The sequence below is a fragment of the Staurois parvus genome, unplaced genomic scaffold (assembly GCF_062004578.1).
Source record: "Staurois parvus isolate SC_StPar_1 unplaced genomic scaffold, SC_StPar_1.0 ptg002811l, whole genome shotgun sequence".
NCBI lineage: Eukaryota > Metazoa > Chordata > Amphibia > Anura > Ranidae > Staurois > Staurois parvus.
In genome coordinates, this window is record NW_028320607.1 from 79,647 (window position 1) to 102,500 (window position 22,854).

General features: G+C 42.5%; 1 protein-coding gene across 1 annotated transcript in view; it reads left to right on the forward strand.

Annotated features, from left to right (window-relative positions):
* The window catches only part of UPF1 (UPF1 RNA helicase and ATPase), an 85,657-nt gene extending 64,323 nt beyond the window's left edge, over window positions 1-21,334 (forward strand). Inside the window, exons 11-19 of the mRNA XM_089666740.1 lie at window positions 2,547-2,665; window positions 7,919-8,083; window positions 11,874-11,988; window positions 12,196-12,339; window positions 13,203-13,416; window positions 13,494-13,611; window positions 17,844-18,000; window positions 18,084-18,226; window positions 21,031-21,334. Coding sequence (XP_089522866.1) covers window positions 2,547-2,665; window positions 7,919-8,083; window positions 11,874-11,988; window positions 12,196-12,339; window positions 13,203-13,416; window positions 13,494-13,611; window positions 17,844-18,000; window positions 18,084-18,226; window positions 21,031-21,334 — 1,479 coding nt within the window. The remainder of the gene's footprint in view (window positions 1-2,546; window positions 2,666-7,918; window positions 8,084-11,873; window positions 11,989-12,195; window positions 12,340-13,202; window positions 13,417-13,493; window positions 13,612-17,843; window positions 18,001-18,083; window positions 18,227-21,030) is intronic.
* The last annotated feature ends 1,520 nt before the right edge of the window (window positions 21,335-22,854 follow it).

Genomic DNA, 22,854 nt, shown 5'->3' on the forward strand with positions numbered 1-22,854 from the left:
ATCTGTGAAGAAATCACTCCAGTTTTTCAAATTAACTGAGAGAATTTGCTTGGATGGCCCATCCATCAAGGGGCTAATCTCCAAAATCTACAAATCTAATATCCTCACCTTCCCACCCCCCTCCAAAGCATGTGAATATGCAAAAATGGGAACACATTTTGGGAGAGGAGCTACTCTTAGACGATATGGTTCCAGGCGGCTAAGTGGCAAAGAGCTCAATTTGTACCTTTTTTATATGAAGTAAACCTATAATAAGATCCTTTCACTGGTATTACCCCCGATATGCTTCCATCTATATATACCACTACAGATGATAGATGCTGGAGATGTAAGAATTGTCTAGAAAGGCTTCCACATATTTATTGGTCGTGCCTACTCATTGAACCTTTATCGGAGAGCAGTACATGTCCTTGTACATCGAGTCTTCGATCATCGGCTCCTGTTCCCTCCTAAAACTTTCCTCTTGGGGTTACCACTTTCTAAATTCTCTAAGACAATCTAAAAGGCTCCTATCACACCCTCTCACGGCAGCACAGTGTTTAGTGGCACTTAAATGGAAATGTGAGCCGCCTCCTCTGACAGAGCTTCATGCTCGGATCCGAGATGTCCAAAGGATGGAATACTTTTAATGGCCTCACTAAATGACTGTTTGGACAGGTATAACGGGGTTTGGGAGTTGTGGCACACCTTTTGAGTACCCATGTTATCACTGATTCCAAAATGTTGGCTCTGTGAGATCAGGGACAGGGCTGGTTGCTTTTCTCTCCAGTTTTCACCTGTACCATAATGCAGCTCTGCAGGTTTAGTGTCGGTCATAGTTTAAACTTTAGCACATTTATGTAAAGTCTTATGGTAATAGTTAAAGTTTAAGAGTCGGTAAGAACATTGTTAGAGGGAAAAAAAAATAGTTGCTTTTGCAGACATACTGTAGTCTTGAATGTGCAGGCTCTTAACCACTTCTTAAATATGGATTCATGGATTTTCTACAGTTGTAGACTGAGAGCAAAATGTTTTTGTAAAAAGGTTGAAATACTTAGTTTGCATATATGACAGTACTTTTGCCAGTAAATATTAACGTTGTGTTGTCTTGTTTAAAAGCGCCCATGCTTTTGTTGGTAAACTTAGACTTTGTATTCAAACCTGTGCACTTCAATCCATGGAACCTTACTTTATCTGCGACGCCATGTTTGAAATGATTGCCAGAGCTGTACTAGCCACCAGGGTGGATTTGATTTAAATCAAACTGATTTAAATCACTACTCAGGCTTGATTTTAAATCATAGTTTTCTAAATAAAGACTAATTCTTGCTGGTATAACTTTAATCTACTGCAAGTAGATGAAGATTTTTAGAATAACAACTTTTCATATTAGTTTTTTTATCCCCAGTTTAATAGGTTAATCATTCATATTTGGACAACTTTTCTGTTGTACTTAGGAAGGAGAAAAATAATCATTACCTTAATAATAACAATTTAAATAGATTTATTCCTCTGAAACCATAACATTACGGCATATGTTATTTGCTTAAACAAACATCCATGTTTGTTAACTAATTTGGCTAAACAAAATATATATATTTTAAGAAACTTAGACTGTCAGCCCCTTCCTCCTCACACTTAGTTTCAATTTCTTCTTGTGCAGATCTATTCCACTCCAAACAATCAGAAAAATATTGTTTCTATTCTATTCACTGAACTTCTTGATACTTAGCACTGAAGGGATTGATTCTGTATTCATAGGTTTGTAGAAGTTAGGATTAAGGTCTTTTTCTTAACTCTGTTCATTTTGTAACAGTTTTGCTGTGAAGAAGAGGCATGTGATCTCCGCTGAGTCAAATTTAGTTTTGAGAACTGCAAAAGTAAACCAAGCATCTGTGATAATATCTTGTAGGCAGAGAAACTGCCCAATAATCTTACAAAAACCTCTGGAAGAGCATGACATTGTGAATGGATTCATGGAATTTATTTACCAAAAAAATTAAACATATAGAGCCTTATTCTATATAATTAAAAAACTAATCTTTATTTCATGATGGAATAACCTTTGGATGGTAATATATTTTCCTCAAAAAGCATTTTATTTAAAAAAAATCCGATTTAAATCAAAAAAATCTGTTTTTTTTTTTTGTTTTTTTTTTAAAAATGATTTTTATCCACCCTGCTAGCCACTCAATAGCATTGCCAGGGTCTGCCAAAAGAGGTTGCAAGTGGATTTTTTAAACCCATACACACATACTAAGCTCAATTTAGACAGAACCTAAGTAAACTACCAGCATGTCTTCGTTATGGGACAAGACCAAAATACCTGGAGGAAACCCAAGCAAGCACAGGGAGAACATGGAAACTCCACGCAGATTGTATCCTAGCTGAGACTCAAAGGAACCCAGTGCTGCAAGGCATAAAATGCTAACCACTAAGCCACTGCTCTGCCCATCTTTACTGAAATTTTATTCAATGCTTTTAGACAGTCGCTTACAATTAGCAGGATAGACCAGTGTCATATGAAAAACATGACATTATTATGATACGTGTGTTCTTGCTTTCAGGTTTATGCAGTGAAGACTGTTCTGCAACGCCCACTCAGTCTTATTCAAGGTCCTCCTGGTACTGGAAAGACTGTAACATCTGCTACAATTGTCTACCATCTTGCTAGACAGGGAAATGGGTAAGTAACCAAGCTCCATTGCACCAATTTGTGTACAGTTGTCCTTTAAAAGCTTTCAAAATATTTCTAGTTGGGTCTGCTGAACATTGTTACTCCTAGATAACAGATTAGCACTTTCAATAATTTTTAAGTAGTAAAAACTGGAATGCTATCTAAACTTCAAAAGACAAGGTAAATGTTCATACCTTTTTTTGTATATGCTTAACCCCTTGACGCCGACGTAACACAAATATGCGGCCTCACTGACCTGGGCTTTTTTCCGTGGGGCCGCATATTTGCGTACCTGTCTTTGTGTTGGGAGCGCGCCCCTCAGCGCGCTCCCTGCACCGAGACCGCGGTGTCACTGAGAGCACCGGGTCCCGTTCTAACGATCGGGACCCGGGACTCCCGGTTCCGGGTCACATGATCGCTGTGATAGCCTCTGATTGGCTATCACAGTGATCAGTCACTGTGCAGCCCGGGCCCCTTGTTTTTTTTCTCTCTCTCTCTCTCTCTCTATGAATGTCAGAGAGAAGAAAAAAAAAGTTTGTAAAAAAAAAAAGATAAATATTAAAAAAATAAATTAAAAAATACCTAGATCAAGGTTTGATCTAGTTCAGTGCCAGGGTTAGTGTTTAGGTCAAGGTCAGGGTCAAAGGTCAAGATTTAAAAAAAAAAATTGGTGTCAGTTAGTGTTAATGTCAGTGTCAGTTAGTGTGTTTTAGGTAAAAAAAAAAAAAAAAGACAAAAACAAAATGCGCACTATGGTTTCTGGGCTGTACTACGGGTACAAACAACAAATAACATACACATATATGGTATCGCTGCGATCGTCAAGAGCTGGAGAATTTATTTTGGGTTGCTCTTTGGTGGTAGGTTATGGTCATAACAAGAAACACATAGCTAAATAAAAAAAAGAACAATTTTTTTTACTATTTTGGGCCAGTTTTCCTTTGATAATACAAAAAAAATCAGGAGATATCCATTACCATTTACCACCAAATGAAAGCCCAATTTGTCCTGAAAAAAATCAAGGTATAATCCACCTGGATGTGCAAAGTAGTTGTGATGATATGTACGGTTTTGCTATCACATGTCAACGGTGCAGAATTGTGCTTAGGCCTTTAGATTTGTTTTACCCTTAGGTGTGAAGGGGTTAACCAAATCATAGGTCCAGTGTAATATATCCAAGGTACCCATTTCCAGGTGATGCAAGTAGGATTTGATTGCAGTTCTCCATAATGCAGTTGTTGCAAGTGATGCTAACGCTGATGGCATGACTTGCACATTTTTGCAAAAGGGCAATAACTAGACCAGTTAGAAAACCTTGTCTTAATTTGGTTGTATCTCCTAATTTAAACCGTGACTGGAACCATCTGACCAATACTACCCCATCTCCCTTGCAAATACATAAACCATCAAGGTCGGCCATTTATTTAGGAAAGCAGTGACACTGCCATTTTACCAGCAACGTGTTCTTTGTGCAGACTCCTACAACTCAGTACAACCAGTAGTTCAGCTATTCTGCCACAGCCTCTTCGGTGGAATAGCAGCTTTGGTGCCAGGGTGCAGAAGTATTTAGGAACACTTGTGCATCTGACTGCTTGGATTCAGGAAGTTAGACTGGGTCTATGGTGTGGCATCCAGAGGTTACAAGCTGGAGTATTGCTGCTTTTCCCCTCTGCTCAGCATCAAAAAGGGGGTTTTCTTTAATGAAAAGAAATGCTGTTGTCCTAGGGAGTTGCCACACCCATACCAGAGTAGGGGAGGTCATACTGCTTCTATTGAAACTTCTTTGTGGTTCCCAGGCCAAATGGAGACGTTTAACCTAACCTGTATGTTAAAGGGTCTCAAGTTCCCGGAACTACAGAAATTCAGGATGGAATCCGTCTGAATCCTTCATCAGTTGGGCATCCTGGCGTCCGGTATCAGGGATGCCTACCTACACATCATAGTTTTATGACCTCATCAACTGTTTCTGTGATTCGCAGTGGAGAATTGCCACTACCAGTTAGTGGTGGTACATTTTGGCGTGTCCACGGCCCCCAGAGTGTTGACGGCAGTTATAGGGTTGTTGAGGACACAGATTGTTTGGCTTTCACTTCTATCTCTGACACTTGGAGCTGGGATTGATTTTTGGGTAAAAGGGGCTGCTTATGATCTAATTCAACTGTTTGGTGGGGATCATTCTTTGCCCATGGATCATGAGCATTGTTTTTTTTTTCCCTCCTAAATCCAACTTCCAACTTTGATTTGGTCAGAATCCCTCTGTGGAAGGAAAAATCTTTCTGACCGATTTTCTGGTGTATCGCTGTTACACCCAAATCAGATAATTTATATTTTTTTCATTCTTGTGGTTCTTTAACTGCATTTCTGTTTCTTGCCTCGGTGGTTCTAGCCCTAAGCACATCACATAGTTTGTCTCCAAGCCTGATTCTTAGTCTGTTCACAAGGTCTGACGCACCAAATTAGAACTATTTTCCAGACAAGCCTTCCACTGCATGAGGAGTATCTTGAGGGCTCCTTACCCCCTCCCAGTTTTCTCACCATCAGATTTTGTTACCCAGATAAAAACCTTTTCATTCAACCGTTTCGGCTCACTGCCCCAGTTTCTGTGGCAGAACAATTTTCAAGGGTTTTTTCCTCCCAATTTCATTGTTTCAGTACCAATAGATATATCTAACTACACTAAAGCATTTTTCTATCTGCTGTGGACATCAAAGATGCTTCTCCACATGTCCCCATCTTTCCAGCACATCAGAGATTCCTATGCTTTTCAGGTTTGTCCTTTGTACTACTAGTTAGTGGTTCTACCCCTCGGCCTCTCATCTGCACTGTTGGTGTTCGCCAAGGTATTGGTCCTGCTGTGCTCTTGTTGTATCCCCATTTTACTTAGACTGCTTCTCGGTAGGGAAGTAGTCGGCATGGGCTGTGTTGCATAATGTGGCTTTGAATGTCCAGAAGTTGTAGTGGTTTGGATTAATGATGAACCTTCAGAAATAATCGCTGGTACAAACTGCTCATTTGGAGTATCTGGGTAGTCCTGAAAATGGCTAGAGTTGAAGTCTCTTCCACAGAAGAAACTTCACACTTTTCAATCACATTCTAGCTGTTCACTCCAGTTGCCACTATTCCACTTTTGCATGAGTGCTGGCGGCCTGATGTTAGCATCCTTTTGGGACAGCTGCATTTGCCCAGTTTCACTACATACCTCTAGTATTCAGTGTTCAATCATCGTGAGACAAGAAAATCAGATTCCTCAACACATCGATTCATGTGGCATTAAGGACCAGGTTGTCCTGGCCTTGTGGCTCAGTAATCTGAAATCTTGAAGCTAATCTTGAAATGGGGATTTCTTCCTTCCCATATTCTGCAGGATCCTCACAACGGATGCCTACCTGTCAGGCTGTGGAGGAGTCCTGGGCACCCTGTTGCTGCAAAAGACTGTGTCAGTCTTGTCCTCTCCATCCTAGTGATTTTAACTATCTCCACAAGGATGGACCATCTTGATGGATTGTCATCTTACCCAGACTTGGATAATGCCACAACAGTAGCATGTTAACCACCCTTATTCTGCAAGAAACTCTTCTGGTTTTTCTCAGGCATCAGATAGTGTTGAGGCCCAGAACTTCCTTCTTACCTAAGGTAGTTTCTGCCTTTTGCCTCAACCAGAGCATTATTCTCCCGTCTGTCTATTTGACTCCAGTTTCACTAAAAGGAAATTTCCCTCCATTGTCTGGTAGTTCAGGGTGTGAATGTCTCTTGGCTCCTTTTGTATTCCAAATGGCCCCTTTAAAGGTTCACTGGCTTATCAGTCTGCCATCACTAGGTGTTTAAGGTAGACCATCATTCAAACTTCTGGATTTGGAGATCTTGTTGCACAATTTCCTGACAAGACGCACTCTGCTAGATAAATGAGTGCTTCTTGTTCTTTTTTCCATCATGCAGCCTTTCCCAGTTTGCATGGCTACCTACTTGTCTCCTAGTTTTGTCTTCTAGGTTTCACAGTATGGATATTCAGGCCTCATATAATGGTAGCTTCAGGCCTTAGGGCTATCAATCAGTTCTATTGGGCCTGTAGCCTTTATTGCTGTGTTGCCCACTGCTCTGTTGTACAGCTTTTGGATGTCCCACAGTATACAAATTCCTTTCGCTCTCAATGGATGAGAGCGAAAATAGGATTTTCGTACTTATAGTAAAATATTTTTCTTGAAGTTCATTGAGGGACAAAGGTCTCTGAAATAGATGTGGCTGGAAGTAGACAAATATGGTGTTTAAGATTTTTGTCCTTTCAATTCAGCCCACTGTTTTGAAGACTGACAGTGTCGAGTTTGAAATGTCTGATCTACTCTAAAGAAGGTTGGCTTAAAACCTGTCTTTTGGACTTTACGGTTATGATGGGGAGAAAATGTATAACTTTAAGTAATTTACCGGTGAGGTCGAAGGCAGGTGAAATTCTATGCAAACTGTGTACAAAACTTAACTCCTGTTGTACTTGAGCATGACATTGCTGCTCCCAATACCCATGGCTTCTGTTCTTTTAATGAGATGGACCATCCTCCATGCCAGATACTGGGCAAAACCAAAGATGTTTTACAGGAAAGGTTTTGATTTGAATAAAACTTCACCAGCTTAGATCTTTGGACTTGTATTGATTTTGTTAGTTTTTTTTCCTGAAGTTGTTTACGAATTTTTTTTATTTATTTATTTTTTTCAACAGTATTTATTTACGGTGTTTGTGTTGTGTTTTTTTTTTTTTTTTTTTTTTTTTAAACTGACATGTTACATATGTGTGTTATGAAATTATAGTTATGAAATTTAAACCTTTCCATCATAAGTAATTTTGTCTATTTTCTTTGCTTGACTGTACAGCACTACACAATAATATATAGAATAATTTGTTTTCTGTTAATCATTTAAAGTAGAAGTCCAGTCAAATTACTCTATGGCCGGCTTCAGTGAAGAGAGTGTGCTGACTATGGAGGCAGATCCTGGGCGATGACATCACCCATAGCATTACTATGGGGCGTCCATTTTCAGCTGGTACCCCTCTACACTGAAGCCGACGCTGTTAGTTGATCCTGTGACTGGACCGGAATGGCCTCCAGGATAGGTAAGTATATATGTCTTTCCTTTAAAGGGTAGTTGGGCTTAAAATGGGGGGTGAGAGCATGTGTAAATATAGTTGGCATTTGACTGGACTTCCACTTTATTTTTCTACTGCATAATAGAATAATGCTTGTATTAAGAGTTTTTTTCTTTTTCCAATTTCAGCCCTGTCTTGGTCTGCGCCCCAAGCAACATTGCTGTGGATCAGTTAACGGAGAAGATACATCAGACAGGTCTCAAAGTTGTTCGACTTTGCGCAAAAAGTCGCGAAGCAATTGATTCTCCGGTTTCTTTTTTGGCATTGCATAATCAAATTCGGAATATGGAAAGGTATTTAGTGCTGTCTACTCATTAACCACTTGCCGTCCGCCTGCTGTTTATAAACAGCAGGACGGTGGCAGTCCAGGGGCAGGTTGCCGTTCATAAACAGCACCCGCCTTTTCTAGCTGCGCGCTCCCTGGGAGCGCGCAGCACCACGATCCGGTGCCCGCTGTGTCCTCCGGACACAGTGAAACACCGATCGTCGGACGGGACCTCTGTACGAGGTCCCGATCATGTGATCACTGATTGGCGAATCAGTGATCACATGCAAAGTAGTAAGCAAGATGTCACTTGTGACATCATTGCTTACTACGTGTGAAATCTGTGAATGATCACAGAGGTGACGTGGTACAAGGCTATTCACAACAGCCTTGTACCATGTGACAAGCTGTGACCAATCACAGCTCACTCAGTACTTCTCAATGACTGCAAGAATGCAGACAGAGAGAGAAATGATTGCTTTTACATCCTATATGGGTGTAAAAGCAATCAGTGTAAAAAAAAAAAAAAAATCTTCATCACCCCCCACAAGTAGTACAGTGTCACCATGGTGACACTGTACTGCTAGGGTGACAGTATGTAAAAAAAATAAAATTAAAATGTAAAAAAAAATGTTTAAAAATTATATTGTTTGGTTATAAACTAATTTTGGATTTTTTTTTTTTTTACTAAAAAAGTAACGGAATGAATTTTGGCCAAGATTTATGATTAAATATTATTTATTTGCAAAATGTTATAAAAAAAAAAAAACACTTCAAAATTTTTGGACTTTTTCATTTACATAGTAAAAAAAATAAAAAATCCCAGCGGTGAATAAATACCACCAAAATAAAGCTTTATCTGTCTCAAAAAAATGGTAAAACATTCATATAGGTACAGTATATTGCATGACCGCGCAATTGTCATTCAAAGTGTGATAGCTCTGAAAACTGAAAATTGCCCTGGACAGGAAGGGGGTAAAAGTGTCCGGACAGGAAGTGGTTAAAGTAGAAAGACGACTAACCTTTCTTGACCGCCTTATAGCAGATATACTGCTACAGGGTGGCACCTGTGCGCAAAAACACGTATATACGGGATTTTGCATTTCTGACTTGGGGGCGCGCACCCTACCTGCGCCGCCATTCGCGGCCGTGGATGTCAATCACCGGGTCCCAGCCAGTAATTGCCTGCTGGCCCCCGGCGATTACCGTCTATCACCGATGGGGAGGAAGACTTTTTTGTTTACAGTCTTCCTCCCTGTCAGCTCGAGCACACTGCTTGGGATGGCTGTGCACAGCCATCCCGATCAGTGTGCTTACAGTAAAGCACACAACCCCCGCTCCCTAGTAAAACACTCCCAGCACATAGTTAACTCTTTGATTGCCCGTCACATTAACCCCTTCATGCCCAGTGCCATTATTACAGTGTCAGTGCTTTTTTTTCCCTTTTTTTTTTTCCCCTCTCTTAGCACTGATGACTGTATTGTTAGTCGTCCGTCTCCCCCCCCCCCCCCCCCCCCAGTGTCATTGTCCGCCGCAGTCCCTCTAAAGATCGCTGCCATTATCAGTAGGTAAAAAAAATCTGAATATCTATACCGCCATTTGTAAACGCTATAACTTTAACGCAAACAAATTAATTTAAACGTATTGGGATCTTTTTTTGCCAAAGACATGTAGCAGAAAACATTTTGGCCTAAATTTGACTTTTTTTTTTATTGGACATGTTTAACCTGTTGCCACCCAGCCTATAGCCAGATCGCGGCCGGGCGAGCAGCTCGTCCCTCCGGGTGGGCATGGGCAGTGCGCCTGCCCGCAGGGCTGCTCTGTGGCGCGATCTGTCACCGGCCGTGTACCTCGGACACGGCCGATAACAGATCTGTGTACTGGCCCCGTTTCCAGTACCATGTAACCTGCTGTGACCAATCACAGCAGGTCACGTGACCGTTGTATACAATGCATGGCTTTTTTTCATGCCATCTTTGTATACTAGTGTGTGTAGCTGTGAATGGTCACAGCGATCACATGCACAAGCTGGGCCAATCACAGCCCAGCTGTGTCATGTGATTAGCCGTGGCCAAATCACAGTTAAGCACAAAAAAAACCCTGAATGAATCGATGTCATTCAGGTAAATGCTTGCTTATAGCAAAGTAATTCTTTGCTATAAGCAAATTGTAAAAACAAAATACTGATCTCTTCCCCAAAGTAGTACCGTGTTACCATGGTAACATTATACTACTTTGGTCATAGTGAAATATGAAAAAAAAATCTTAAGTAAAAAAATTAACTAATACAATTTAAAAAAAAAAAATTGATCAATTTTTGTTTTTTATCGTACTGTCACCAGTCAGTGTCCCTGATCACCTCCATGCCAGTTATATGATGACGCTGTACTGCACTGGTGACAGTATGTTAAAAAAAAAGTGAACCTTTTTTTTAATTTTTTCATTTTCCGAAAAATTATGACAAAAAAATTACAACTTCAAAAAACTCGCCATGCCTGTTATGAAGTACGTCGGATTGTCTACTTGAAAAAAGGGGTCATTTGGGGGATATCTGTACTGTTCTGACATTCTTGGGCCTGAAGAAATTAGATTGGCCGTCAGTACTTCAGGATTGATCAATATTCAGATATATACCATAGTTTGTGAACTCTGTAACTTTCCTACAAACTAAATAATACATCCTAATTTGGGTTATTTTCACCAAAGACATGTAGCAGAATACATCTTGGCCTAAATTTATGAACAGTTATTTGCAAACTTTTATAACAGAAACAAAGAAAAACGTGTTTGTTTTTTCAACATTTTCGGTTTTTTTTTTTTTAAGTTAGCAAAAAATTAAAACCCCAGTGTTGATTAAATACCACCAAAAGAAAGCTCTAGTTGTGTGAAGAAAATTATACAATTTTAGTTTGGGTACAATGTTGTATGACCGCGCAATTGTCATTCAAACTGTGAGAGCGCTGAAACCTAAAAGTGCCCGGTATGGAAGCAGTTAATAGCAAAAAGTCCAAAATATAGTTTGTTTTTCTCTCAAAGTTGTTGGCCTTTTTTTGCTTTATAGTGCAAAAAAAAAAAAATGTACAGGTGATCAAATACCACAGAAAGAAAGCTCAATTTGTGAGATAAAAAGGACATAAATTTCATTTGGGCACAGCATGACCACGCAATTGCCAGTTAAAGTAACGTAGTGCCGTAACGCAAAAAATGGCCTGGTCAGGAAGGGGGGTTAATCTTCAGGAGGACAAGTCTTCCATCCTGCCCCTGCTGTCATATTTTTGCCTAAGGTGGTGTCCTCTCTTCACTTGCAGCCTCCTCTGGATCAATTGTGGGTAATAGGATTATAACTTTTTGTTTTTGGTTGAACTGGATGGACTTTTGTCTTTTTTTTTTTTTTTTTTTTTTTTTTTAGCCATACTATGTAACTATGTAATTTCAGGTGCTTAGCGCTGTCAATTTACGCACCGCTTTTCACATCAGTCCCTAACCCTCAAGGAGCATACAATCTAAGGTCCCTAACTCACATTCATAGATACACATAGTAGGGCCAATTTAAGACATGGGCCAGTTAACCTACCAGCATGTCTTTGGAGGAAATCGAAGTACCTGGAGGAAACCCATGCAAACTTCAGGCAGGTGGTGGTGTGGTTGGGATTCAAACCAGCAACCCTAGTACTGCCAGGCGGGGGTGCTAACCATTAAGCCACTGTACTAGTTATATTTTCAAAGGTTTTCTTATATTTAGTGATTTTAGTTGCACTGCATTTTAGATGACCCTAGTGAATGATTGATTTTTTTTTTTTTTACACTCTTCCTTTCAGCATGCCAGAGCTGCAAAAGTTGCAGCAGCTTAAGGATGAAACTGGGGAGCTTTCTTCCGCTGATGAAAAACGATACCGAGCCCTTAAAAGAGCAGCTGAAAGAGAGCTGCTTATGGTAGGTGCAAAGGATAAATTCATCCACTATTTCCATTTTTATTGAAATTAAATGCTCTATGTGGAAATATTTTTGCTGCCTTTTGCTTAAAATAAAATTGTTATAGCAGAGGTATGTAATGGCTGTTTTCAAGTCTGTTTAGAATGGTCTGAAAGAATTCCAACAAGTTTTGCTGTTATAATATGCTTCATTTACTTTTGGTTTTAGAATGCGGACGTGATTTGCTGTACCTGTGTGGGTGCCGGGGATCCTAGGCTTGCAAAAATGCAGTTCCGTTCAATTCTGATTGATGAAAGTACTCAAGCCACAGAGCCAGAATGCATGGTGCCAGTTGTTCTTGGAGCAAAGCAGGTATATTCTCAATTTTATTTTTATGTTCTACATTTGGAATGGAGCACAGTATTCAGATACTTTTTTTTTTTTTTTTTCCCAATTGAAGCAACATGATTTGCAAAATTCAGTGGCAATATAATGAATTCTCAGTGCAGTGTGTATGCATGTTTGGAAAGGTATGAGTTTCAAGTAAACTAGTAAGGCGAGATAAATACTTGTTTTGAGTCCATAACTAAGACAATAGTGAAACCAGAGACAGGCAACTGGCATTTTAGGAGAGCAACAATGTCACCTTTCATATTTCTTTTAATATAGGTTTGCTTTAACAGTTTTAGGGTAGCAACATGTAAACAAACTCATGGCTGCACTAGCAGCGACAAACTTGGTAACGTTTTTTCAGTAGACTGTGGGCTGTATTGTGAAAGGTATACAGTATACAGCTACCTGAATGCGTCTATGGTGCGAGAAATAAATGGGTTTGGCAGCGAAAGGGTAAAGGAACTGCATTAGTTGCATTAGAATCTTACAGTGTTTAGACTTGAAATATTTCCTGCCAGGATATGCTAGTCAACCTAAGGGTCACACCTAGGGCTATAGATGGCCAATTTCATTTTTAGTTCAAGTGAAACAGAAGGCCTTTAGAAGCTTACCATGAGGAGAATAGAAACTAATTTGTGTTGGACTGGAATTTGTGCTGTACATACGCCTTTTAACTTAGAACTTGCTTCACCCCCTTTTTCAGGGTTAGGGCGGTCATGCGTTGGATAGTAGACTTGGTTGTGACTGGTATCCTGCCTCGCTCTTTAGTGGCACATATTGAAAAGCAGAGATAATTGTGTGAATTGTTTTTAGAACTACGTGTAATATCTTTTATGTTGCAGCTAATTTTGGTGGGAGATCACTGTCAGCTTGGACCTGTTGTGATGTGTAAAAAAGCTGCTAAGGCTGGCCTGTCCCAGTCTTTGTTTGAAAGACTTGTGGTTCTGGGAATCAGACCTATTCGCCTGCAGGTTCAGTATCGAATGCACCCTGCACTGAGTGCTTTTCCATCAAACATCTTCTATGAAGGCTCCCTTCAAAATGGCGTCACTGCAGGTAAAGCAACTATATTCTTACAATTAAAGTTTATGTTGATGTGACTTTTTAGCAATTTATTTAATTTTTCTTTGCAGCGGATCGTGTGAAGAAGGGTTTTGATTTCCAATGGCCACAGCCGGACAAACCAATGTTTTTCTATGTAACCCAGGGACAGGAAGAAATTGCAAGTTCAGGCACTTCCTATTTAAATAGGTAAACATGGATAAAGCAGGGGATTTGCATTTTAAGATGCTAAAATGAGTAACCTTTTGGACTCTGAACACCTTTTGCTTTGATTACCCATTGACACTTGCATCACAGAGGTGGGCCACCTTCTGTGGAGCTGCATATTTGAGGCATTTCTTTGTGCTGGAAATGTTCCCTTAATGGCACAATTCCAGTATGCAGCATAAGCGGTCACCAACAACTTCAGTATTCATACTAATGTTTGAAAGGTGGGAATACCAGACCTGATTACATGATTGTGTTTTTGCTCTGATGGCCTGTGATAATTTTTTTTACAGTGATTACTCTGTAACATTGCACCTCCCCTCCCCTCAAACACATTCTCTCATACTCATTCTCCTGTTCTGGAGAAAAGAAGAATACGTTGGGAATTTACAAAGATGGTACAGACATTTGCTACCAAATGAAGGCCCAATTTTTCCTTAAACAAGGATACGCTACGTAGTTGCAATAATGTGTACAGTTTTACGAACACCTGCAACCATGCAAAAGCTACAAAACTGCATAAAGGTTTGTTTCACCTTCCCGCATGAAGGGTTTATGAAATATTGCCTACAGTATGTATTATATTTATATAGATCTATTTCACTACAAATTATTTATCTATAGATATGTGTTTTCCTTGGCATTTCAAGATCGTGTTACTTGGGAGGGTGTGTGGGTGAAGAGAAGTTTTATAAGAAGTGTGAGGGGGAGCTTTTCTGCATTCAGTCTTGAATGGCTTATTTTGGGTTTTTCCAGACCAAAGCTAATCAGACATGGCCCGTAACCAGAAAGAGCATCACGCACTTCGCTTCTGTTGAGTACAAGCCATACTTTTTACTTATTTCCCTGATTTACCAGGCAAGAAAAGTTTCCTTTTGGATAATTTATGCTTACAAAGCTGCATGTTTGAGACCTACATGGTTTGTATCTGTAGACCACAATCTTACCAGCTGAAATTATACCTTTAGAAACGTACTTTTGCTACTGCTATGTCAGGAGAATCTGTACTGATTCAAGAGAGCTGTCAGGTTACATGAGACATATGCTACAAAAGAGCTGCCACTGCAAGGCTTTCAGAATACTGATGCATACATGTTAGCGATAACATTTCTTCCGTCACAGTAGAAGACAACTCTCCTTTCAGTTATTATTATTATTATACAGTATTTATAAAGCACCGATAGTTCGCTTAGCGCTGTACATTACAAAGGGGGACAGAACATGTGACAGAACAATACAATGCAAAACATGAGGGGATTGAGGGCCCTGCTCTTTCGAGCTTACAATCTAGGAGGGAGGGGATGGTGGCACAGGAGGAGATAGCTGTGGGGGATGGAGTGGTAGGAAGAGTGGAGGAGGTCGGAAAGTTAGCAGGGGGTGGGGTAGGCTTCCCTGAAGAGATGGGTTTTCAGGGTGCGCCTAAAGGAGAGGAGAGTAGGTGATAATCTGATGGGTTGGGGCAGGGAGTTCCAGAGGATGGGTGACACCCTGGAGAAGTCCTGGAGGCGGGCATGGGAGGAGGAGATCAGGGAACTAGAGAGAAGGAGGTCTTGTGAGGAGCTGAGTGTGCGTGCTGGGTGGTACTTGGATATTAGGTCAGTGATGTAGTTCGGGGCAGTGTGGTGGACAGCTTTGTATGTCAGTGTTAGGATTTTGAATTTGATCCGCTGCGCAATCGGAAGCCAGTGGAGGGATTGGCAGAGGGGGGTGGCGAAGATGGAGCGGTTGGAAAGGTGAATGAGTCTGGCTGCCGTATTCAGGATCGACTGAAGCGGGGATAGCCAGCGGCGAGGCAGGCCAGTAAAGAGGGAGATGTACTAATCGAGTCGTGATATGATGAGGGAGTGGATGAGCTGTTTAGTGGTTTCTGGGGTTAGGAACGTGCGTATTTTGGCAATGTTGCGGAGGTGGAGTCTGCACGAGCTTGTTAAGGATTGGACTTGGGGCTGGAAGGATAGGTTGGAGTCCAGAATGACACCAAGTACTCTGGCCTGCGGGGTGGGTTTGATGGTGGTGTTGTTGGACATGATGGAGAAGTCAAAGGGGGGTGGTGTCCGGGCTGTGGGGGAAGACTGGAAACTCGGTCTTTAAGAGGTTCAGTTTAAGGAAGTGGAGCGATGTCCAGTCAGATATGTCGCTCAGTAGGTGTGTGATTCGGGCAGAGACTGAGGGGCACTAGGTGTGGGGTTGAGAGATAGATTTGTGTGTCGTCGGCATATAGGTGGTAGTTGAAGCCGCGAGAGTGTATGAGTTGGCCAAGGGAGGAGGTGTAGATGGAGAAGAGAAGGGGCCTGAGGATGGAGCCTTGAGGGACCCCAACAGAGGAGCACTGAATAGTGGCCATTAGCTTTGGTGGTTAGCAGGTTGTTGGAGAGTAAGGCAGTTTCGGTGGAGTGTAGGGGACGGAAGCCGGACTGTAGGGGGTCGAGGAGGTTGTTGTCGTTGAGGTGAGAGCATAGGCGGGTGTAGACTAGGCGCTCGAGGAGTTTGGATGTAAATGGGAGCAGGGAGATGGGTCTGAGGTTGTTTGGGTCATTGGGGTCCAGGGAGGGCTTTTTAAGTATGGGGGTGATGTGTGCATGTTTCAGAGGGGAGGGGAAAGTGCCGGAGGAGAGGGAGAGATGTGGGTGAGGGAGCGTAGGATGGAGGGGGAGGGAGGTCGTAGGAGTTGTGAGGGGATAGGGTCGAGGGGGCAGGTGGTGAGGCGGGCATCAGAGAGGATCTTGGAGACTTCCTCGATGGTAGTAAGGTCAAAGGTGTGAAGTGTTGGGGGGCTTCAGTATGAGGAATGAAAGGTGGGGTGGAAGTGGAGGTCAGAGCAGTGGTGGGGCCGTAGGAGAGGGGTGATGAGGGGGTAGCTGAGTGAGGGGGAACAGGGTTGGAGGGAGTTTAAGCAGCGACGAAGTCCCTGCGGATTATTTCAAGGGAGAGGGGGGATGAGGGGGTAGCTGTGTGAGAGGGGACAGGTTGAGAGGGCGTGTGAGTTGCGGCGATGTCCTTGCGAGTTGTGTCAATCTTGTTTTTGAAGTTGGCAATCTCAAGGGCAGTGAGTGAGGTGCTGGGTGGAGGTGGCGAGAGTAGAGAGTTGAAGGTGGAGAAGAGTCGGCGAGAATTGGAGGAGAGGGCCTTGATGAGGGTCAGGAAGTAGGCTTGTTTGGCTGCGTGGAGGGAGGAGGTGTAGGTGTGGAAGGCAGATTTGTAGCAGGTGAAGGCTTGTTGGGATTTGGCTTTGCGCCATAGTCGCTCCAGGGTACGACTGTCGTTTTAGGGTTTTGGTGTGATCAGTCTGCCAGGGCTGGAGCGGTCGGGGTCTGATGTTGCGTGTGGTTAAAGGCGCTAGTGAGTCAAGGGCTGTTGACAGCGCGTTGTTGTAGGCAGTCATAGCCAAGTCAGGGCAGGACAGGGGGAGGATGCTGTCGTGGAGTTCATCAGCTGCAGAGTGGAGGGGGGCAGGGTTAAGGTTGCAGAGGTTACGGCTGGTAGTAGTGTGACATTTGGAGGGGTAGGCGTTGGAGGACAAGGAGATAGAGAAGGTAATCCGGTTATGGTCAGAGAGAGGGAAGGGGGTGTTAGTGAGGTTGTGGGGAGCGCAGCGGTTGGAGAAGACGAGATCAAGGATATTACCGTCGGAGTGGGTGGTGGATTGTATGCACTGTGCAAGTGCAAAGGAGGAGTTTAAGTGGAGGAGATGGGATGTGGCCGGGTTGTCGAGGTTGACAGGGATGTTGAAATCCCCAAGGATGATGGTGGGTATCTCAGAGGAGAGGAAGGAGGGTAGCCAGGAGGAAAAGTCATCCAGGAAGCGGGATATGGATCCAGGAGGCCGGTATATCACAGCAATCTTCAGGGGGGTTGGGGAGAATAGTCAGGCGCAGTGGGCCTCGAAGGATAGGGAGTGGGGGTTTGGGAGGACTCGGAAAGGTGCTCTGCGGTGACAGGAGCAGACCAGCCCCACCACCTTTACGACCGTTGGGCCTGGGTGAGTGGGTCCAGGTGAGACCTCCGTAGGAGAGTGCAGCAGGGGAGGTAGAGTCAGTGGCCTGGATCCAGGTTTCCGTAATCGCTAGGAGGTTGAGGGAGCGGGAAACAAAGAGGTCGTGGATGGCGGTAAGCTTGTTGCACACCGATCAGGCGTTCAGGATTGCACATGAAAACGGCGGGGAGATAAGTTCCTTTTTACTTATGCATGCATCGTATTGTATTTTCTCTTTTAGGACTGAAGCGGCTAATGTGGAGAAAATCACAACAAAACTTCTGAAGGCAGGGGCCAAGCCAGATCAGATAGGGATAATTACTCCCTATGAAGGCCAGAGGTCCTACTTAGTGCAGTACATGCAGTTCAGTGGCTCCTTGCATACCAAACTGTATCAGGTACAAAACTAATCCTGAGTATTGTTACATACTTTGTACAGTTTTGCATAGTGTAATGTGAAATTATTTGTTCTATCCACCAGGAAGTAGAAATTGCCAGTGTTGATGCATTTCAAGGTCGAGAGAAGGACTTTATTATTCTGTCCTGTGTAAGAGCTAATGAGCACCAGGGCATTGGATTTTTAAATGATCCCCGTCGTCTGAATGTAGCTTTGACCAGAGCAAGGTAACTGAAATCTTTTAACTTTGTGCAAGTACTGATGCATAGCTGGTAATGGGCAAAAATCACTAAGTCACTTCCATTCTTTAATGAGTTTGTAGTTCTATTTCCTTGTGTCCACATGGTATTGGGACATGTGCACATGCTTTTCAATACTAGCCACTGGGCTTTCCTTGCATACCTTTGCATTCAGAATACATGATATATGTTCAAGAGATCTATTAGTAACATACCATATTAAACATCAGAATCTACCGTATTTTTCGCTCCATAAGACGCACTTTTTTCCCCCAAAAAAAGGGGGGAAAATGTCAGCGCGTCTTATGGAGCGAATATAAAGTGGCCGGCCCGGTATTTCTGCCGCCACCATGTCAGAACACCGGGCCGGAAGCTCAGCTGTTCTCTGCTGCAGGACCTTACCTGTTCCTCGCTCCAGCGCTGCACAGTCTTCCCGCGCTGGCTTCTGTGACAGCCGGGTTCCCACTGCGCATGTGCTGCGCTTTGTGAATGATCCGGTGTCTTCTGGGACACATGACAGGTCCCAGAAGGCGCCGGGCCATTCACAAAGGGCAGCGCTTCTCGCGCATGCGCAGTGGGCACCCGGCTGTCACAGAAGCCGGCCCAGGAAGAAGAGGGAAGGACAACTCCGCGGAAGTGGGAGCGGGTACCTGTCAAATTCAGGTACCCGCTCCCCCTCTCTCCCCAAAGGTCAGCAGTCTCTGGTCATCCCCTGTACTGTGTCTGCAGTCTCTGGTCATCCCCTGTACTGTGTCTGCAGTCTCTGGTCATCCCCTGTACTGTGTCTGCAGTCTCTGGTCATCCCCTGTACTGTGTCTGCAGTCTCTGGTCATCCCCTGTACTGTGTCTGCAGTCTCTGGTCATCCCCTGTACTGTGTCTGCAGTCTCTGGTCATCCCCTGTACTGTGTCTGCAGTCTCTGGTCATCCCCTGTACTGTGTCTGCAGTCTCTGGTCATCCCCTGTACTGTGTCTGCAGTCTCTGGTCATCCCCTGTACTGTGTCTGCAGTCCATTGGTTCATAATATTTTTTTTTTCTTGTTTTTCGCCTCTAAAACCTAGGTGCGTCTTATGGTCAGGTGCGTCTTATGGAGCGAAAAATACGGTACTTCATTACCACATTTTCTAGAAAATATGCTAGCATCATACCTTGAGATGGTTTAAGTCTTTGGAAGTGTAGCCTGTTTCTAAATATCTGTTCTATATCTTGAAGCTGTTTTGTTTAGTTTTCTTATCAGAACTATTGCAGCACTGATTGAAATTTCTACTTTTAGTTTCATATAGTAGTGGTGTTAATTTTTGCATATGTACTACACATTATCTGTAGTGCTTCACAAAGCTGACCATATGGCCAAATTTCAGTCTTTGTTTGGGCACCCTGTTTGCACAAAAGTCTTTTGGATTCTGTGCAACCACCTTTCAGGCTTTCTCTGAACCATCAGTGCCACAAAACTGATTGTGTTCTGACAACAAGAACATTTCCCAAACGTCAGAACACAATAGCACGGGGGGAGTAATCCCCCACTTGTTGAACAAAAATATATATGGCCTGCCTTAGTCTCACATCGCTTTCGCAAATGAAATTGACTGAAAGGAGTGAAACTTGAGCATGTCCCTAAGATTGCACATGAGGTACATTGTGTCGTTGATTCAACTATACATCTTGAGGTTGTAAAGCATGGTGGTGGTAGTGTCATGGCGTGGGCATGTATGGCTGCCAATGGAACTGGTTCTCTTATATTTATTGATGTGACTGCTGACAAAAGCAGCAGGATGAATTCTGAAGTGTTTCAGGCAATATCTGCTCATATTCAGCCAAATGCTTCAGAACTCATTGGACGCCGCTTCACAGTGCAGATGGACAATGACCCAAAGCATACTGCAAAAGCAACCAAAGAGTTTTTTAAGGGAAAGAAGTGGAATGTTATGCAATGGCCAAGTCAATCACCTGACCTGAATCCGATTGAGCATGCATTTCACTTGCTGAAGACAAAACTGAAGGGAAAATGCCCTAAGAACAAGCAGGAACTGAAGACAGTTGCAGTAGAGGCCTGGCAGAGCATCACCAGGGATGAAACCCAGCGTCTGGTGATTGACTTGGCCATTACAGCCTCAAGTCTGCGTTCCAGACTTGAGGCTGTAATTGACTGCAAAGGATTTGCAACCAAGTATTAAAAAGTGAAAGTTTGATTTATGATTATTATTCTGTCCCATTACTTTTGGTTCCTTAACAATTGGGAGGCACATATGCAAACTGTTGTAATTCCTGCACCGTTCACCTGATTTGGAGGTAAATACCCTCAAATTAAAGCTGACAGTCTGCAGTTAAAGCACATCTTGTTCGTTTCATTTCAAATCCATTGTGGTGGTGTATAGAGCCAAAAATGTTAGAATTGTGTCGATGTCCCAATATTTATGGACCTGACTGTATGTATAAAATATGTATAAAATGAAACTTCTCATAGAAGAATTACATAAACCGTGTTACTCTTGCCAAATCAAAGCACTCCTCTCTAGGAATCTCAGTAAGAGTTCAGTAACCTTATTTGTGTTGTTCATACTCCAGATGAGACTAATCCAAAATGACATAATACATCTAAATGGGTATTTGCAGAGATTAACAATGTGTATCTGGCAATGTTCTTTTAAGTACTCCTAACAGGTATTTTAATCAGGGTTGACTTTCCTGCTAGCTATAATGTGGAAGCTCATGGTCAGCAGTATCTTTCTCTGTTTTGTGTCTGTATATTTAACTTTAAGAGGTTTTAACACTCTTGTTTAATGTTCCTTTCAGGTACGGTGTAATTATTGTGGGCAACCCAAAAGCATTATCAAAGCAGCCTCTATGGAATCATCTATTAAATTATTACAAAGAGCAGAAAGTTCTAGTGGAGGGACCTTTGAACAATCTCCGGGAGAGTCTCATGCAATTCAGTAAACCACGCAAACTTGTAAACACCATTAATCCGGTAAGTATGTGTCTAAACTCACTTTTTGACATGTTAGGAAAGGACTCCCGTGTGCTACATTTTTTGGAGCTATATATTTCATTTACAGCTTTTGAGATACTGTACATACATTGTGACCATTCACAGTGAATTTCCCTGTGAGAGTTCTAGGCCTAAAGGTTGCCTTTTTCAAGGCAGTACCCTTTGCCCAATTCTATTCAAGATTCTCCAACTAAAAAGCAGGCTATTTCCCCAGATCTACCCATGGTACTATTCCCCCCCCCCTCACAAGAACATTCTTGTTTTGGTGGATTACCATTTCAACTGTGGAAAATCCTGCATAGTCTCTTCGTATATGACTAGGGGCTGCACAACCCCTGACCCTCTGGACAGCGCTGATTGGCCCTGTGCTGATCGCATGCACACGTGTAAAGAAAAAGAAAACACTCTAGCAATACAACCTAAACTGAGCATGTGCAGAGTGACTCCTAGGGTTCTGTAAGATTAGCATATGGATTGGGGACAGTAAAAGAAGGGCAGGAAGACAGGGTCACACAGCCTTTTTACACAATGTGGATGATTAATTTCTTAGGTTACACAGTGGGCATAACAAGAAGGCTTTACTGCATATACAGACTGATTTTACTATTGTTGGTTTAGTTACACTTTAAGGGAAAGAGGAACTAGAAAAAATAACACAAAAGGAAGTGCAATACATAGCACCGTTACACCTTTTTATTGTATGTATTTTTATGTGAGTAATGAGCATTTCACAAAAATCAAGCTGAGCCGGTCCTGGTGATAGCATCAGGGAGGCAGAGCGGTATGAATGTCTTCCTCCTATGGAAATGAGTCTACAATTGTCCACCATGAGGCCATCATAGTCTCCGGGGTGGAGGACCCCACCAGAGTGTTGTGAAAGTGGCTGTACGGGAAGAAGCTGAGGCACACTGCTGTAATATACAGACCTTGCAATAGACACACCACACTTGTGGCTAGGATTCCTGCCAGCTCTGACGATGCAGAGGGAGATGGCCGCCTCGTGGAGACACCGTTTGCAGGTTTGTCATGACACATTTCGGGGCATGTCCCCCCTTTGTTAAAGTCACCAGAACCCTGATTCAAGGTCACTATAAATAACTTACCGATATAAAGTAGTGATGCACTGAAAATAGGGTTATCGGTGTTTTGCTGAAATAACATGTTACACCCCTATTCGGGATGTCACATGTTATGAAAGGGCCAGCCTCCACTTTGACTGCTAGCAGGGTATCTTCTCCTCCCACTAGCTGTCAAATTTTTTTTTTTTTTTAATGTGGCTCTGCGGAGCTCCACCTGCCCGGTCACATCACATCACTCATTCACATTAGTCTGTGAATGATAAAACTACAAGTCCTGACAGCCTTAGTGGCTATCGGCTTGTAGTTCCAAATTAACTACCATGGCGCTGTGAGCGATGTGCTAGTACATTGATTTTTTTTCTTGTTTTGTCAAAAGGAAAATTTATCCTTTAAATTATTGTGGTGTGTGTGTGTGTGTGTGTGTGTGTATGTATACAGTCATGGCCGAAATTGTTGGCACCCTTGATATTTTTCCTGAAAATCAAGTATTTCACACAAAAAAGGTATTGCATTAACACATGTTTTGCTATACACATGTTTATTCCCTTT